This window comes from Rhyacophila brunnea, unplaced genomic scaffold (genome assembly GCF_057557595.1).
Source record: "Rhyacophila brunnea isolate RB1 unplaced genomic scaffold, BYU_Rbru_1.0 scaffold_15, whole genome shotgun sequence".
Lineage (NCBI taxonomy): Eukaryota > Metazoa > Arthropoda > Insecta > Trichoptera > Rhyacophilidae > Rhyacophila > Rhyacophila brunnea.
Window position 1 is genome coordinate 35,549,720 of NW_028232806.1, and position 18,518 is coordinate 35,568,237.

At 34.5% G+C, this 18,518-nt stretch overlaps 1 protein-coding gene across 1 annotated transcript in view; it reads right to left on the minus strand.

Annotated features, from left to right (window-relative positions):
* LOC147075273 (E3 ubiquitin-protein ligase UHRF1-like) overlaps positions 1–18,239 on the minus strand; it is a 30,596-nt gene extending 12,357 nt beyond the window's left edge. Inside the window, exons 1-10 of the mRNA XM_085942923.1 lie at positions 17,982–18,239; positions 17,620–17,788; positions 11,760–12,339; positions 9,873–10,016; positions 7,120–7,319; positions 6,553–6,653; positions 4,253–4,457; positions 2,568–2,656; positions 826–910; positions 591–717 (exon numbers count right to left, since the gene is read on the minus strand). Coding sequence (XP_085799049.1) covers positions 591–717; positions 826–910; positions 2,568–2,656; positions 4,253–4,457; positions 6,553–6,653; positions 7,120–7,319; positions 9,873–10,016; positions 11,760–12,339; positions 17,620–17,788; positions 17,982–18,131 — 1,850 coding nt within the window. The 5' untranslated portion in view covers positions 18,132–18,239. The remainder of the gene's footprint in view (positions 1–590; positions 718–825; positions 911–2,567; positions 2,657–4,252; positions 4,458–6,552; positions 6,654–7,119; positions 7,320–9,872; positions 10,017–11,759; positions 12,340–17,619; positions 17,789–17,981) is intronic.
* Positions 18,240–18,518: the final 279 nt, after the last annotated feature.

An 18,518-nucleotide genomic window follows, 5' to 3' on the forward strand; every position in this document is an offset into this window, starting at 1 on the left:
ATTTTTCAGTATGACTTTATAAGATAAAAAGTTTTTTAGTCAAGCATGCCACTGTTCAAAGAAAATATTAATTGGTCTAGTGTTACTCAAATGGATTGTTTTGAAATTTGATAGTTTTCATAACATGGTGAGCACCAAATCCCATAAAAGCAATTAGGAAATCAATAAATTTCGGTTTATCCGAGGCAGTAAAAAAACCATAAAACAAAATCGCATAACATAATATTTTGGAGCATTTTCAAAGGCCGACATAAGTTCAAGTGGCAGTGCAGGTGGCTCCGAGCGGTGACATTATATTTTACTGACACCAAAAACATAGAAAACCTTTATCAATAAACATGAAGCCTAATTATTATGAAAGTTAAGCTGGAGTGAAGTTGGTAAGGCTACATTGAATAATTAGGTAGATAAAGTTCATTTTTACTAAGGTCACACTTTTGTGCTGAGATTTATTTGACATGGCTCCCACTGAGATAAAAATGTCTTGAATTAGAGACAAGGAATAGTAATATTTCCTGAAGGACGCTAAAACCTGAGGATTGTAAAGCCAACGCAAATGAAAAAAAACCGAACTAATCAAACACACATACTTATTTTCCCTGGTGAGTGTCTGGTCACTAGATTGATCAGCGGTTCTCTTATTCCCCGAGAGATCACGTCCCCCACTGCCCGTGTAAGTGAATTCAAATCCATGGTCCACATCATCTTCATAACCGCCTGTTGATGAAAACACAAAATCATTTATAATTTTTTGATGACAGGCGTAATCTGTGACTGACAATTTAGCTGGCTTACGAAAAGTATTCAAATAAGATGTATCTTAACCTGAAAGAACAATGCTGTAAGCGCCTTCCACATCTCTGCCATGTATTCCGGAGACTGGCGGTCGATGGACTCCAGATTCTGATAGCTGAAAAGAAAGCACGTATATTTGTCAGACAAAAGTACACTGATATATTAGTATTTTGTAGTTGTGATCCTTATCGTCACAACTACAAAATAAAAGAGAAAAGAGTCTCTAGATAGGATGGAATATAGAGTGTAAAGTTAAAGAGAGCATGAGACATAAGCAAGGGCCATGGGTTACCTGCATCCTTTTCAAGCTGAACAATAATTACTTCCGTAACCTCGCAACTGACAACTGTAAAAATTAAATTAGAAAACAAGAAGGCATTACACGGCTGAAGGCACGTGCAATCTATGGTTAAAAGATGTACTTATTAAAGTCCTGGACGCCACACGGTCTTGATACCGTGAAAGATTATAATTATATAGCAGTGAGGAAGAAAGGGGGAATAATAAATGAAAGAGCAATTTATGTACTTGACCGAAACTATATTATAGCAAAAACAAGAATATTATATTAAAAGGTTATTAAGGAAATACTATAATAAAGGCAAGCAGCTAAGTTTTAAAAGAAACATTGGAAGATAAGTGAATCAAATAATAATAGTTTTAAAATACCAAACTTGGAACGACACAGAGGCCTCAAGCACTGCGGCTGCAATTGTGCTGCTTTAAGTGACGTCCATTATAAATGTTGGGTAAAACCAAAGCAGAGCACGACTATACTGGATGACAGACAGAATCAAAAAGCGTCGTTGCTTCTTTCACACCTCGCGACGTCCGTTGCGGCCGGAAATTCTATCAGCGACATCTGTGCAATGGCGTACGCTCCATGACGTGACCATAAATATTCGTCGGGGTTGCCAGAGTATGAATGTTAGTTATGTTCATTTTGAACATAACAACACATTATTAAAACTTTTGTATATTCTGTAGTGTTTTAAAAGAAAATACAATAAAACCTCGTTAATACGAATTCCACGATACAGAAAATCAAAAAAATTTCGAATATAAAATGTATGGGGGAAAAATACTAAAATTTTGAAAAAATAAAATTATATTTGATTTTCATTAATTTCGTTTACGATCATAGATGTGCCTGCCTACCAAATCTCCAACACAATTCTTTCAAATTAAAATCTGCGCAAATACCATGCATCACTAATCCATTCATTGAAGTTAACAAGTATTTACCACCATGTGTTGAGCTAGAATTATAAAAAAATATGAAATATTTTTTATTTTTCCAATTTTCCAACACAATTGTTTGGGATTGGTTCTCTAGTAAAACTATGTGGAAATCCAATAAAAAATCAATAATTGAATACCTACAGCCCTGAAACATAATATTGTGAGTTATTGTTTTTCGAGTGGAGTGGAGTTGTGCCACTGATGTGTTAATGGGTCATAAAATACCTTTATAAAATAAGCAATTTATGATGTTTTAAAAAAAAGTCTGTCACAATTTTCAATGACTCGCTCATGAAATAGTGTACTTTATTACGATTTATTGAATATTTTTATATGCCAGGACTTTTACGCAATTAGGCAATTACGAAATTCGAATTAAAGGTATGGTTTTATATGAAAATAATGTTCAAGGGACTTTTTTACGTGAAAATTTCAATTTAAGGCGAATTTCGAATTATCCGTGTTCTTATTAATGAGGTTTTACTGTACATTAAACATGCAGCAACAAACGTGAATTCCAAAAACAGTACCTGAATTCTGAATCTCCATGCCATTCCGACTTCTATCCCAGGAATCGGTCCAAAATGATTGGCTGGCATTGAACATGTTTGTGTTTTTCCTATAATAACGTAACAATAAAATTTTGCAATGTACTTAAATATATTATACTATATATTGTTATAAGAACAATCTTCGCACTGCTGAGTTGATATAGAGGTGTTGGAATAGGGCATTTAGCGTGTACTTGAGCTTGCCCTTTGATTGTTTACAATCAGAAACGATAAAAATGTAATATAATCAATATCGATTGAAATGCATATTTAGTGGTATCAGTTTGTAGGTACATATTTAACAATGTTATTTTTTTTTATGATTTTACCGAGGCTTTGACTGCGACTCGCTGTCATATCGCCTCTTCTCTTCTAGAAGGGGATCCGCCGAGCAGGTCCTCACTCCAATTCTGTTAAAGAACTTTAAGCTCATTTCTCTTCAAAGGAAAATCTACAAACCAGGGCACCAACCGTGGGGATGGTAGAATTGACTTACTCCATTTCCCCTTTTCTATGGATGCCCTATGGTGGAAATCTATCCACATACTTTGGCACATGTTCTTTACAGCCTCATTCCAGTCCAGGTTTTCTGGTATCCACTGATATGGCATCCCTGATGGGACAATGCCATTAGAATGTGAACCATGCAGCATTTCGTCAAACTTAAAGTGAAAATGCAATCTGCAATGCAAGATTTGTCTGTCACATCATGATACGGATGCTTCCTGGCTATGGAGCGATAGCGTACCGTAGGAAGACGCAAGAAGACTCGCAAGTAATAAGGATTATTGGAGGCGCCACGTTGTGTACATATGCCTCACGTAAGGAGCGGACATGGACTAAAAAGAACAATAATAAATGTTGACAGGTTTCAACATGCACCATTGGACAAAAACAGTATGTCCCAATAATTAATTATACCTGAGTTTAATTTCACACTAATATAATTTCAGACCTTTTTTGCTAATAAAGCTTGTTGCATTATTTAATACCTCTGACATCAAATAAGTTATATTAAACACATACATCGATCACAAACATTATGCTTCTCGCGCGATACAAGATATTTCATCTTCATAATCCAAAACAATATAAAAAGCATGTATACATAAATAATCTTATAAAAACCTGTGAAAATTAAACATAAAAATGGCGCGCCTATCATATTATTTTATTTTCGTGTAATTAGTGTCCAGTGTCCAATGAAGAAAATATATGTTAATAATTATTATCAAGCAATCGAAATTTAAAAAAATGGCAACAATTTTGATTGCGAAACACAGTGTTGCTTTTTTAAATAAGATTCTCTTTTTTAAGCATGATTACTTAAAAATTAACATAACACGCACAAAAAATACATAATGGAGAATTTTCAACAATGCAATCTCAATTAATCAAGCAGCAAGATTTCAATGTTTATATTTATTTGTATTAAGTACAATTGTTTATTATATTGTATTTGCCGTACTGTCTTATAACGGAACATTCTGGCTACGAAGATGCCTGTTTTTTAGACACAAATTGGAGAGCTGTCACTCTGGGGGCAAATGAAGGGTTATTACAGTTATCCAGAACCCCACCCCACACTGTGTTAACTGATAATATTGCTTATTGCTTAATCTTATTGAAACATGAAAATAAAGGATGAACAAATATATACAAACCAACGCAAGCCATCCCTCGACCCCAGTCCCTGGACGACTTCCCTTGGTTGGGTTTCTTGGCTTGCTTCTTGGCACCGGGAGCAACCACTGAGTCAGGGTCTCTCTTGCAGTCGGGGCAGTACCACTCGTCAGAGGGGAGGCATTCCATAGCAGGCTGCAGGCATGTCATGTGGTAGCCCATGTTGCATTCATCACACAGGACAGTCTAAAAACGGTATATCATAGCAGTAAGTATCAGTTCAATGTTCACAATGAACCATGCAGTAAAAACATGATGTGATGCTTAGTTCCTTTATTATAAATGTCACTAATTCATAATACGAGGGTGGGTCAATAAGTCCTTAGAAAAGCCGACAGGTGGCGCGACTAGTACTGTAAGCGGTTTGTTTTCATGCAGCGGCACTACCGATTCAGTATGCTGCGAAGTTTCAATCAGATTGGTCGGGTTGTTGTGTGTTTCTCGTACATTTAAAAAAAAAATTTGCTTGTGGAAAATGGAAAAATGGAAAATGGAGAAAATTGAGTTTAGAGCTGTTATTAACATTTTAATATAAAAGGGTTAACAGCAAAGGAAATAAAAAATGAGTTGGATTTAGTTCACGGCATATCTGCTCCTTCACTTGCAACTATTTATAACTGGTTAAATGAATTTAAACGTGGTCGTACATCAACAAAGGATGAACCACGCTCAGGACGTCCTGTAGAGGTGACTACACCAGAAATGATCAATAAAATCCACGATATGGTGTTAAGTGACCGAAGATTAAAGTTGAGTGAGATAATTGAGGTTACAGGGATCTCAAAAGGTAGCGTCATTTCTATTTTACATGACAAATTGGGCATGAAAAATATTTCTGCAAGATGGGTGCCGCGTTTGCTCACAGTCGACAATAAACGCAATAGGGTGGTGGCCTCTAAAGCCCTGTTGTCGCTCATGCAACGCAATCCGGATGAATTTTTTCGTCGCTTTGTGACTGTAGATGAAACATGGATACACCACTATACTCCCGAGACGAAAGAACAGTCAAAGCAGTGGATTGCGAAGACAAACCATGTCCAAAGAAGGCGAAAACCGTAAAATCAGCTGGTAAGGTTATGGCTACTGTATTTTGGGATGCACGTGAAATTATTTTCGTTGACTATTTGGAAAAAGGAAAAACAATAACAGGGGATTATTATGCATCTTTATTGGACCAGCTAAAAAACGAAATTGAAGAAAAACGGCCTCATTTAAACAGGAAAAAAATCCTCTTTCATCAGGACAATGCCCGTGTTCACACATGCTTACGATCAATGGCTAAAATTGAAGAATTGAAGTTTAAATTGGTCGACCACCCACCGTATTCGCCAGATTTAGCCCCCAGTGACTTTTTCCTTTTCCCAAACTTAAAAAAATGGCTAAGTGGACAACGTTTTTTTTCAAATGAAGAAGTCATCGATCGGACAAATGCTTATTTTGAGGACCTTCCGAAAACTTATTTTTCTGACGGTTTAAAAAAAATTGAGAAACGTCTAACCAAGTGTATTGAGCTCCAAGGAGATTATGTTGAGAAATAAAAAAAAAATACAAAAATAAAAACTGTTTTAATGCTTTTTTCTAAGGAATTATTGACCCACCCTCGTATGTTCAACAGAGCATATGGCAGAATTCCAGATCAAATATTCTTCTACAATTGCTCGATTGGACAATACAAGCAACATGCGGTACCTCTAAGTGCTAGAACGTAGCGGTCTGGCGGGCGGCGGCGCAGCAGCAACGTGCGCAACTCAAACATATAACCGTGTGTGAAATGTTCGTAGACTGTGTCTTTTTTTGGGCATATAACACAAGGTTATATTATGTTTGAGTTGTACACGCCGTTGCCGTTCCGCTGCCGGCCCGTCACTGTGGCCAAGCGCTTAGAATCCCTATCGCCAATATTCTTAGTTTTACCTAAATCTGGCCTTGCAGAACAAAGTATTTAGCGGGTTTCTCGGATACCAAAATCTGATTTTCTTCTAGAGGAAGGAATATCTTGACTCTTCTAAGGCAGATGTAATGTGTGAATGTTGCTTGAACATAGACTGTCATCCAGTAGCGAAGGGTGGACGTAGGCTGTTAAGATCCGCCATAAAAACTGCACATTAAACTTTGTTAGTCATACGTATTTGTTTTCATTGAATTTTAAAAACTAACCAACACCATCTGTAAATTGTATCTTATTTCAATGAAAACAAATACGTATGACTGACAAAGTTTAGTGTGCATGATTTATGACGGATCTTAAAAGAAATAAAATAGAAAAAAATTATATTTAGACCTCTTCGGGTGAATTTTTCCCAGCGCAGACGTAGCAGCCGCATTCTCTGCAAGGGACTTCCGTATTGTCCCGACATTTTGTGCACGCCAAAGGAGCAGCACCTAGTTAACATGAAAACAAATTATAGTATAACTAGGTATATTAATTCAAAATTTTAATCATCTAATTACAAATAATTGGTTATTTATATAACAAATCATCCTAAATTCAAGGGGAAAAAGTATATTTTCTATTATAATTTACGTTATATTTAGTTACGTGCGACTGTCGCTAGGTAGATGCGGTCTTCATATGCGACACCGGATCGACATTCATGGAAGGTTTGATTTATGGCTGTGCAGCAGACGAGGCGAGTTTAGATATGAGAGCCGGCATAAACATGCACACCTCGAAGTTTGACATATAAAAATATGATGTATGAACAAGGAAACAATATTTAAATAAAACTAAATAACACAAATTTTAAAACAAGTGATGCTCAACCAACCCTCGTTAAACATATAAGTTAAGTGTTAAGATATTCAACAATCAATTTTAATTAAGTAGGATAATATATGTATATTTTACGTTTGTCAGTCGGTGTCACCATCAACTTCTCATATTCTTCTGTTCTATCGGCAAGCGGAATTACAGTTTCGATTGCGAAAATCTTGTCGTGGCATTTCACCTTCACGTCATTCTGTGGAATGTCTTTTCCGTGGTACAGTGTTCCGATGAGTTCAGTATTTTTACGTAATTTTACTATCTCTTCTATGCAATAATCAAACCTAAAAAAAAATTATAGTTTTAATAGATAATTGACAAAAAAAAAATAATTCATGTCATTTGATAAAATGAACTAAATTGACACAATGATTGCATTATCATAATATAAGACAAGTTAAATAGTTACATGCAAATGCTGATATCTCCAATTTTATTTCGCTTATATTTATTACTTCTTTCTAATAAAAATATGCATATTGTTCTTAATTGGAAATACAATTGATGGAAAAACTAAACTATTGTTAAAACTAATAATTTAAAAGTCAAACACAAAACGTCATTTACTACTAACATTGCAAATTGGACATATCAGTGTTTGCTTTTAGATGCTTCATATACTTTATTCAATACTTTTTATACTGTGATGAGCTTAGTTCTAAATTCGAACACAAGACAATCTATAATGGTATTTCTATAGTAGAAGGCAATAGTTTTTCTATGTTAGTTTCAATATTGACACCAAGAATTTTATCGTAAGAGATAAATATCTCATCATGGATCCAAACGTTTGTTGTGACTAGGCTTAGGATTCTTGGGTATTTAAATATTTTTTTGAGCGGCCCCACAACCAAATATCAAAAATATCTGTTTCAGACAATTTTGAAACATTTGTTAGAACCTATTTTTAAATATTTTTACATATTCTAGGTTTAAGCAAATATTTTCAAATAAACACAAAATTTCAAAGGGGGGACATGCTCGTCGAAGGTCAAAATTGAGTTTTTATTGTATATTCAAACCATGATCCTGGACACTCCTTAAACGTTGTAGATGATCTATTTATATAATTTTGAAGCCTTATTATCCTTTATAGTTATTTTAAACATTTGATGACTGCATGAAGTATTTTTGTTACATAAAATAGTATTCTTTTAAACCTCTCGCTCTAATGTTTTAGAATATAGTCATATTTCGGTACATAACTGTGCAGTGGTGTTAAAATTTTTTACATTTATTAATTTTTAAACGCATTTATAAAACCATTAGCATAATTTATTACGAGATAATTTTTGTAAAATATTCACGATAAAAAATTATATTGATAATCTCTGTGATCCCAAATTTGACAAGAATTAGGCATTTTATTATTCAAAAAATCGGCAAGATTAACACATTTCAAGATGATTCTAAAGATATTTATTATAAGCTATGTCTTTGACCATTCAAGTGTGATAAACATCTTATGAATAATGATTGCTTTATAATAATTATTGACCTAAGAATAAGGTAGTGTTTTTTTGAAATACGCCATTTCTTTTGTCATTCCCCAGTGGTTAAGCTACAACATACGGCCGTAACCATAAATTGACAAACTATAATTAAAGTAGGGAGTAAAATGATATTGACGCGCGTGTTTGAACATGTACCGTTTAAAAAAAAATAAAAAAAAATTCGGTTAGGTACATGTTCAAACACGCGCGTTAACATAATTTTACTCCCTACTTTAATTATAGTTTGTCATTTTATGGCTACGGCCGTATGTTGTAGCTTAACCACTAGAGAATGACAAAAGAAATGGCGTATTTCAAAAAAACACTACCTTATTCTTAGGTCAATAATTATTATAAAGCAATCATTATTCATAAGATTTTTATCACACTTGAATGGTCAAAGACATAGCTTATAATAAGTATCTTTAGAATCATCTTCAAATGTGTTAATCTTGCCGATTTTTTGAATAATAAAATGCCTAATTCTTGTCAAATTTGGGATCACAGAGATCATAAAAATAATTTTTTATCGTGAATATTTTACAAAAATTATCTCGTAATAAATTATACTAATGGTTTTATAAATGCGTTTAAAAATTAATAAATGTAAAAAATCTTAACACCACTGCACAGTTCTGTACCGAAATATGACTATATTCTAAAACATTAGAGCGAGAGGTTTAAAAGAATACTATTTTATGTAACAAAAATACTTCATGCAGTCATCAAATGTTTAAAATAACTATAAAGGATAATAAGGCTTCAAAATTATATAAATAGATTATCTACAACGTTTAAGGAGTGTCCAGGATCATGGTTTGAAAATACAATAAAAACTCAATTTTGACCTTCGACGAGCATGTCCCCCCTTAAATAGTGTTTTAAATAAAAAATACTGGACTTCAAACGCAGAATATTAAAGCTGTTTTGGAAAATCCATCCGATTCCTAAGATGTTTCAATTTTTTCTACTTCAGAAATAGTTTCATTTACATACGTAATAATAACATCTGTAGAAGTAGAAAGAAGTTTTTCCGTGTATACAAATTTGCTAAGATCAAATCTTCAAAAAATCACTTTCAAAAATTTGAAGCATTATTTTATTATTTATGTAATAAAGCGTTTTCTGTTTGTGAATAAATAATAAATTAAACTGTTGAAATATATATGATTTATTGTAATAGGTGCTTAATTAAATTTTTAGCACCTATTTTTGTTTTTTAGAACATATTTATGAAATTTTAATAACAGATATTCCAATTATATCTACATATTTTAGGTACCTATTATTCATTTTTTAGCACCTAAAAATCCTAAGCCTAGTTATGACAAATGCAAGACTTACCAAAATCCTTTCTCATGAGGTTGATCCGGATTATAATTTAGCAGGACCATTTGTTCAACTTTGAGGTCTTCAATTTCTATTTCAGTTCTCGACCGTGGTCTTATTTCTGAAAACTTGCAGTACTGCGATGAACACTCGTCTTCGCTATAAAATAAAGACCATCATGATAAACTAAAACTAGAGTCTGTATTCCGTAAGCTGGTGTATACGTCACACGGAAAGCATTGTGCCATCGCGTTCAACTGTTGCAAGTTTTCCAATGGGAGGGAACGAGATGGATGCTGAAGCAGGGGGGAAACCGCACGCCAGCTTATAGTTATAGAAGACAGACTCTAAATAGAATATATAATAAATATCACAGGCATTAATTACTGTCGATTTAACAGATTTCTGCAGTACACTAGTGACCGATCCATATTCTACATTTTATGAAAATTGTGTCGTCTAGGTATGGCTGTTTTTCTCTTAATTACCTAATATGACATTAAACACACTTTAAATAAATCTAACAACCAATATTAATTGTTTATGTTTCATAGACAATCATTCCAAATATAAAATAATATGTTACTGTGTATGTACTAGATTTTCAAGTAAATGACTTAGAGCGGAATGCAGAAACATTTGTCATAACTAAAATTTCCTTAGCAGAAAACACTATGCAGAAACATTGTCCTTAGTTAAGATCATTTCTATTGAAAATAATACCATATTTAAAAATTCTCTTTCCTATAGTTTAGGTAAATTATTTTATAATTGTTAAACGATGACAAAAATATGACAACTGCATTTTATAAATGCAATAACTATAAATACATATTAATATTTAATTATAATACTCTTATGTTTCCGTTATAAGTCATTATACGTGATTCCACAGGCACCGCAAGATATTTTTTTAACATGGTAACACTAGCGTCAAGTGTCATTCTATCACCTGGCATCTTGTATTTCTGCGGGCTGGCGTATAAAAGCCAAATAATATTCTGCATGAACAAGCCAAACGAATTAACACTATCAATATCCATATTGAGATACATTGTTAAATGAATTTGAGTGTGTGGACTGTTTTATAGACATGCAAATTTATTTTGACAACAGCTGTCAGTTGTAAATGGTAATACAGAAGGGAGCGTGTTCATTACAAAAGTAGTCTATGGTTAAGGATTCCTTAACTCTATACTCAGGATTGTCTATAGTTAAGTCATGCTTTTCGGCGACTTATCCTTAGGATCGAAATCTTAGATTGTGCATGCCGCTCTTATTCCAACATGTGCACATTGAATCAAATCTTTCTCTTTGTAGCTCGCTACCTATTCAGATATCTCATAAAGGGTTGTCCATATGATGTCACATAATCTGGGGGAAATGGTCTAACATAAAGTCGCGATTTGTGACGAAGGTGATATGGGGTGGTGTAGTAAATATGATATCACAAAACCAACCAAACTTACTAATTGTTTTCGGAGAATAAAACTCTGAAAGCAATAACTTTTAATGAATTATTTTTTTAGCGAATGCAGGGATCAGAAAAGTGATATAATGTAGACAGGGTGTAAAAGAATTTATTATGAAACGCAATACTGGGGAGACAGGATGTCAAAAATGACAAAATCATGTGACATCATTTATGGATGACTAGAACCTTGAAATTGGGACCTTGAAACATACTTAATAGGGTAAATTATATTAGGTATAAAAAAAACTACTTACAATATACTAGCATGTCACGCTACTGGTTTTCATTACTGTTATACCAGAACAAAGTAGCGATCCGAAACAATTTTTCGGTGTTTTAATTTGTCTTATTTTTGAAAAACTGCCACCATATAAGTGAATAACATGATTAAATGATCGTAAATAAAGTGTAAAATTAAATTAACTCACTCAAGAAAATTAACTTTGTACAATAACCCTTTTTCATCGGTGAAACGTTCATTTCCATTAGTAATTTTCGCCTCGTTTTTCTCAATTAATTCATCTTTGACTTCTGATACTCCATTCGATTCATTATTCTTTGCAACCTCTTCTTTTTTATCTAATACTCCTGGCGAGTCCTCTTTCTTTTTGGCAGAGAAATAGTCTTTAATACCGCGTTTAGGAGTTGTGTTGGCTGATTGGGGTGATTTCATTGGTTTAGGACTTGCATCGCATTTACTACTGCTCTGTTTATCATCAGCTTCTTTCCGCGGAGACTTTCTTTTGCTGTTCGGAGTCGTAAAATTATCTTCCTTATTATTTTTTTGCGGAGTTTTTTTCAGACTTTCCCGACTGGTTTTTTTGGATGGTGATCTACTAGTACTAGGATCATGTTCTTCATTTGAATGCGTTCCATTCGTACAATCGTTCGGAGATACGTATTCTGGATCTTTCACTATTTGTAAAATCTTTCCTTCGAACCAGGCGCTGTGAAATCTATCTTTGATATCAATAAGGTCACCGACACGATAAAATTGACTGACAGCATCTATAAAAAGAGTAAATAATGGCATTAATTAATTTTTATTTTGTATGGACTAAACAAAAACAACTGGAAAAGCTTAATCAGAAATCAACCTTGGGTCAAGGTAACAGATGACATAACCAAAAGTAATAATAAAAAGAGCACAAAATTCATGGAAAACAGTTAAGACCTCAGATTAATAATATAAAGAGAGTGGCTATTGTTCAGCAAAATGAAGCCGTGTTTCTTGCGTATTACGCACAGTTGAACATCAATGTTATTAATATTAACCTAACTATAAAACGTTATACCATCATGTTGCTTCTCAGTACGGCTACCAAATTTCAACACAACATACAGTCGAGCTCGGTTATTACGGTCACGGATATAGCGAGATCTCGGATGTAACAAGGAAACATACGTTGACATTTTAGTTTATGATTTTCTCCATACATTTATTCACTTTTATAATGAGCTTTTTATCAGATATACTGAGTTAAAATATCGTCAACAATTTTATTAAAACTATTAATGTGTTGTTTCAAAACATTTCGACCCTGCAATAAAATCCGACCGGACAGGATGCCGCCGGGTTCGGATTACGTTTATGACACTAGTTAAGTGTCTTAAATACCTACCTAATTGGTGTTTTCGCCGACAAGATAGAAAAAGTATCCACACATATCTCTGAAAAAAACATCCAAGGTTTGTGAAGTAAGTAGGTAACTACCAGCATTCATTACAATAAACAACATCTTTTGTAGTTTATGAATGCCATGCTTGTTTCGGGGAAAAATTCTAATTGTGTATTTTTGTTTAAATTGTGACTTTTTATGTTATGTGACCGCTCATTTAAAAATACCTATTCTCTGATATAACGAGTAACGCCTCGTTCCTCGTAATAACCAACTACAGTGTAGTTAAACATATTTTCTACAAAATTAACTAAAAATCATTACCACTAATTTTATATTTAACACAAAAACAATAAATTTCAGCAACACATTGATACCGGCCTTTCTCCGTCGAGGAGAATGGTGAGGGCCGTATCACTAGCAGGCCAGAAGCGGGGTGGAATGAGAGAAACGCACATGTATACTGTTGAGGCTGGTGTTTATTATTTGTCGCAGTTAGTTATTTGCAGGGTATTGTCGTTGGCGGTGGGTTAGTGATGGCGATTTTGCGGGCTGCAGACGTGGTGTCGCGGGCTGGGCTGCTGATGCTTGGCATCTGAGGCGAGAGTCAGTGCTTGCGGCTTGGCGATGCAGTCTTTTTGGCGGGAGATGCTGGCTGGGCTGTTCGGAATGCTTTTAGCTTAGGATGCTTGCTTGGCGCCGATGCGGTCTTTTTAGCTGGAGAATTGGAGATGCTGGCTTGGCTTCGCATCCGAGGCGAGCAGAGGCAATGCTAGCTGTCCGGTGTCCGATGCGAAAGAGAGATTTGGCGGTCGATGCTGTTCGTTCGGCGTCAGGGGCAAGAGAGAGATTTTCGCACCCATCCAACTGACAGATCGCGGCGTCCTGTTCGTCTGTCGGTCGCGAACTTCTCTGTTTTACCGACGGATTCTAGTGGCGGCGCGAGCGGCCGTTTTCGGCAGACTGCGTCTGAGTTTTGGCAGGAGCGTGGACGAATTCGAATTTTTAGGAGGCGGGCTCCGCTCGGCCGAGGGTTGCGAGAGCCGCGAAGAGTGGACGTAGGCTGTGGTGTTTTGGGAAAGATGATGGTTCGGTCCGCCCTTTGAGGTGGTCTCCTGTGGGAGACCTTCATCCGGTATCAACATGCTCGCAGTTTCTAAATGAACGTAGTCATTCAAATCAATATTTACCGGCGACGTTTACAAAAAATATTTAATTCAGCTGTAGAAATTCTATCTTACTCTAATGCATTTTGCGGAGATATAAGCGTGCCGAATGCTTTCTCACTCGCACTTATGATGTGTTTTTGTTCAGGTCTTAGGTAAGACAGATTAACAATTCGCCTAACACCTTATAGAGTGGCCACTTTATATGACAAGGGTCATCGATTTAACCTCATGGACCAAAATAAATAAATACATTGCATGAAGTAGATTATCTAATTAATACAATTGTGAACTTGTTTAATATAACTTTTTAACTGTATTCATCATCAGTGCGTATTTACCAATAATCAGTAGTGCGCTTAGTGCCTGAAGATACCGAAAGGCGAATCCCGGGTTCCAAAAAACGGCTCAAATAGAATAGTACAAAACTTAAATTCATTATAATTTAAGTACCCTAGGTCGATAGCAGCAGCGAAGGGTGGAGGTAGGCTGTAAAGATCCCCCATAAATAGTGCACATTAAACTTTGTTAGTCATACGTATTTGTGTTTGTTGAACTAAGACAACAATTTACAGGTGGTATTGATTAGTTTTTAAAAATCAATGAAACCCTGCCTACTCCAAACCATAATAGTTTTGGTATATTTTGAGTGATACAATAAAATTGTGCACACTTTTTCATTCATACTTATTGGTTTTCGTTAAATTAAGAATACATATTATGTATACATTTTGTCGGTTCATTGTTTTAAATTCGTTAAGCCCTGCCTAACCAAACTATAACAGATAACAAATATTATGCTATCTATAAAACACTCAAAGTTATATATGATTTAATTGCATAATTTTAGATGTTCTATAAATATACCTATGAGTATTTTTTGACTATTATCTATTATGGCTTGGTTTTTGCAGGGTTTGATTGAATTTTAAAAACTAACTAACACCATCTGTAAATTGTAGTCTTATTTCAATGAAAACAAATACGTATGATTGAAAAGGTTTGGTGTGCACTATTTATTGCGGATCTCAACAGCCTACCTCTACCCTTCGACACTGGTTGATAGTATTAATATAATATCATATTTGTTTTCAAACCTACTCAAATTTCATAAATGACTGTCGAAACTAATGTAATTTTCGGTTACCAATTGTTTATCTCCCTCTAACAGGTATTCTTAGCTACTTACACAGAGGAAATATGTGTTTGCGGAGCGTGCCAATAATCACAGCTGCGTTAACAATGTAAAGTCTATCTGTGCGTTGAATATGTAATATTACTTATCTCTTTAAAAACACACACTTGGTCAATTGGTATCAAATGTAGATAACAGATTGCGAAAATTAACATAACCATTCATAGAGTACTCATACATCGAATATTTCATCAAATCAGCACACCGCATCCTCGAAGTCGGAAAATTTTTGGTACAGAAGAGCCAAACATGAATAAGTACCATAACATTTTTCGATTTCTTGCCCAGGTTCGAATCCTGGGTCTGACAAATACACATGTTTCTCAATTTGTGTTTGGAGTCAAAGTATGGACTTAATAGATTGAACAAGTGGCCAACATACATTTCACGTAAAAACAAAAAACTGTTAATACAAACCTCCACTCTGTGGAGGCCCATATGATCTTGTATTAGGATCGGACATGGGCAAAAGAAAGAATGAAATAAGTTGGAAAAAATATGTGGCAAAATAACGATATCTTCTAATGTCAAACAATAATTTCTTGTCTACGTGTTAAAACTGTGAACTAACAAGCCCCTCCTGTTTAGTTAATGGCATTTCCGTTTTCAAATAAGGAATGACCCTAAATTTATCATTTCATTTTACGTTTCCGTGGTGTACGGATCTATAAATTTACGTAATTTGATGCTTTTTATAATAAAAATATGTCTAAAACGATTAGGAGTAATATTAAAATTATTATTAGTAAACTTTTGGTGCATTGCGAAGAAGAAATGGGGTCAAAACTAAAAAGAGAGCCGATACATTATTTAAATACGCGTTGCCGCCATGACAGGTATGTCACTGAGATGTCTTCTATATGCGACTACAGCGACTTCCGGTTATCGATGAGATCTTGTTGTAGGACAGTAGCGATCCGACTACGGTAGGTAAGTAAGCATACTATAAACCCACCAGTATAAGTTGTCTGCTGAGTGAGGACGCCACATGCTAATATTTGACATATCATTCAATACTTTTTATACTGTGATGAGCTTAGATCTAAATTCGAACATAAGATGATTTAAAAAATTGTATAAAGCCACGATAGTACCCATAAAGCCTGGATAATAAAATTAGGCACCTAATGAGAAATGTCACTAGATATATTAAATAAAAAAATAAATAAACAATGTTAGTCCTACAAACTTATCTAAAGAACGGTCAAAAATGGAACTAGGAACTACCATATGGACGCCATTTTGAAAACGTCATTTGAATGTCAGATTCTGTCCAGTTGCGAGTCTTGATTAGGTAGTTTTCGACAGTGGCTCCCCCATCTATTCTTTAGATAAGTTTGTAGGTCTGTAATGTATAATTTATTCATAATCGATAAACTAAATGCTCTGTGATACAAAATGACTTAACTCATTTAGCGCTGACACCGCGACTGGCCATTAGATATAATTAACATGCTATTTAAATGTGGTAATTAAATAATAATTAACAGGTCAGCAGTGATTGTAAATGGAACAGTACAAAACTTGGTGCTTTTTACTGGTTCTCCGTCGTCTTTATCTGTCAGTCGCCATTTTGGAATTTAGCTATCTTTTTGTCATTGAATTATAGTACGCGGTCCAAGACATTATAGTAATTTGGCAAAAATTATAGGACGTATTGGAAATGTAATTTTTTTGTTTGTCACATAAATAACGGAGACTTCGAGAAATTTCGATGCCCTGCTTTATTAAAACACCTCTTACGACCGAAAAATGCTAACACCGGCCGCCGTCATTAATTGTCACATTAGTTTTTTTAGAGTATATAACGCAAGACTACGACCATCGACTAATATCGCACTCTGTGATTGAAGTACGAACATTACGGAACTTTACACATCGACAATACAGACAACTTTTAAACGCAATGAAATAAGCAATGGGGAATTCAATTAATTCCATTTTTCAAAATTGTGGTATTTTGACGTACTATACTTTTTTAATAGTACGCGAGCCAAAATGTACTATAATTATAGTTCGGTTGACAACAATGCGCTCACCGACAGATGACAGCGAGCGGTGGCGGAGAATCAGTAAAAAGACCCTAAAACTTAAATCAATTAGAATTTAAATTCAAATTCTACAATTACCAAGCTTCAGTCTCGATAGTACTAATTTAAATATATAGTGATAAAACAGGGGTGTAAAGAAATTACATAAATCAGTTGTTCCTGAACTTCCCAGTAAGTACTAAAGATAGCTCCTGTATCTCGCTGTATACAATGAAATGGCAGTTGGCATTTGATACATTACACAAATATTAGCTTACCATCATATTCAATCTTCTTCTCGCCTACTATTTCACTCTTAATTTCTTTTTCTTCTACTTCCTCAGTTTGCTTATCGTTTTCAAGGACAACCGGTGTAATTTTCTGCATGAGTTGGATCACATCGTTTAGTTTTATGTTGTAGTCATGAAAAGAATATCCATCCTCAAGCTAGAATAAGTATAATCAAGACTATAAATACTAAACGCCATGAAGTAGGCAAAAAAGCGTATAACTTCAAAGCAAAAAAACAAATGAAATTGAGTTTTTTATTAAAGAAATTGACATAAAAATACATAAATTTCGCTTAGGATATACCAATTGATTCGTTGATTGAAAGAAATCTGATTTAACATTGCATTACCAGTTTTCCACCGTAGAAAAGTCTCTGGAGAGAAGGTTCAACGTCGAACTTATCCTCGAGCAACTTTCGAAAGGTGTCAATTTTAGTCAATTTTGAAGGGACCACCACTATCGCCTCCGGTTTTCCACAGAATCTTACTCGCACGTGCATTTTATCAGTGTTTTACTACCATTAGTCGTACTATCGTAAAATATTTATTAATAAAATGTGCACTAATTCAACGTGTTGACAGTCCGGAGTGAAAGTTCGTTTACGGTTGTGGATTTTGGCGCGAACTTCCCAAAACAATTTTATATTTTATGGCTAATAAATTTATACAGAACTATCACCACATTTTTTATTACTCTTGTAGCTATTGTAAAAACAAAAAAAAATTACGACGTTAATTCTTCAACAAATTCTTCAAAAAATTCTTATTATTAACAGTTGAATTTGTTTTATTGTCAATAAGAATGGAAATTATATTAAACAGAACAGTCGGTTGATTTGTCTATGGTAACTATATCGGGTATGTTCCAGTCAGTGGCGGCTCGTGGA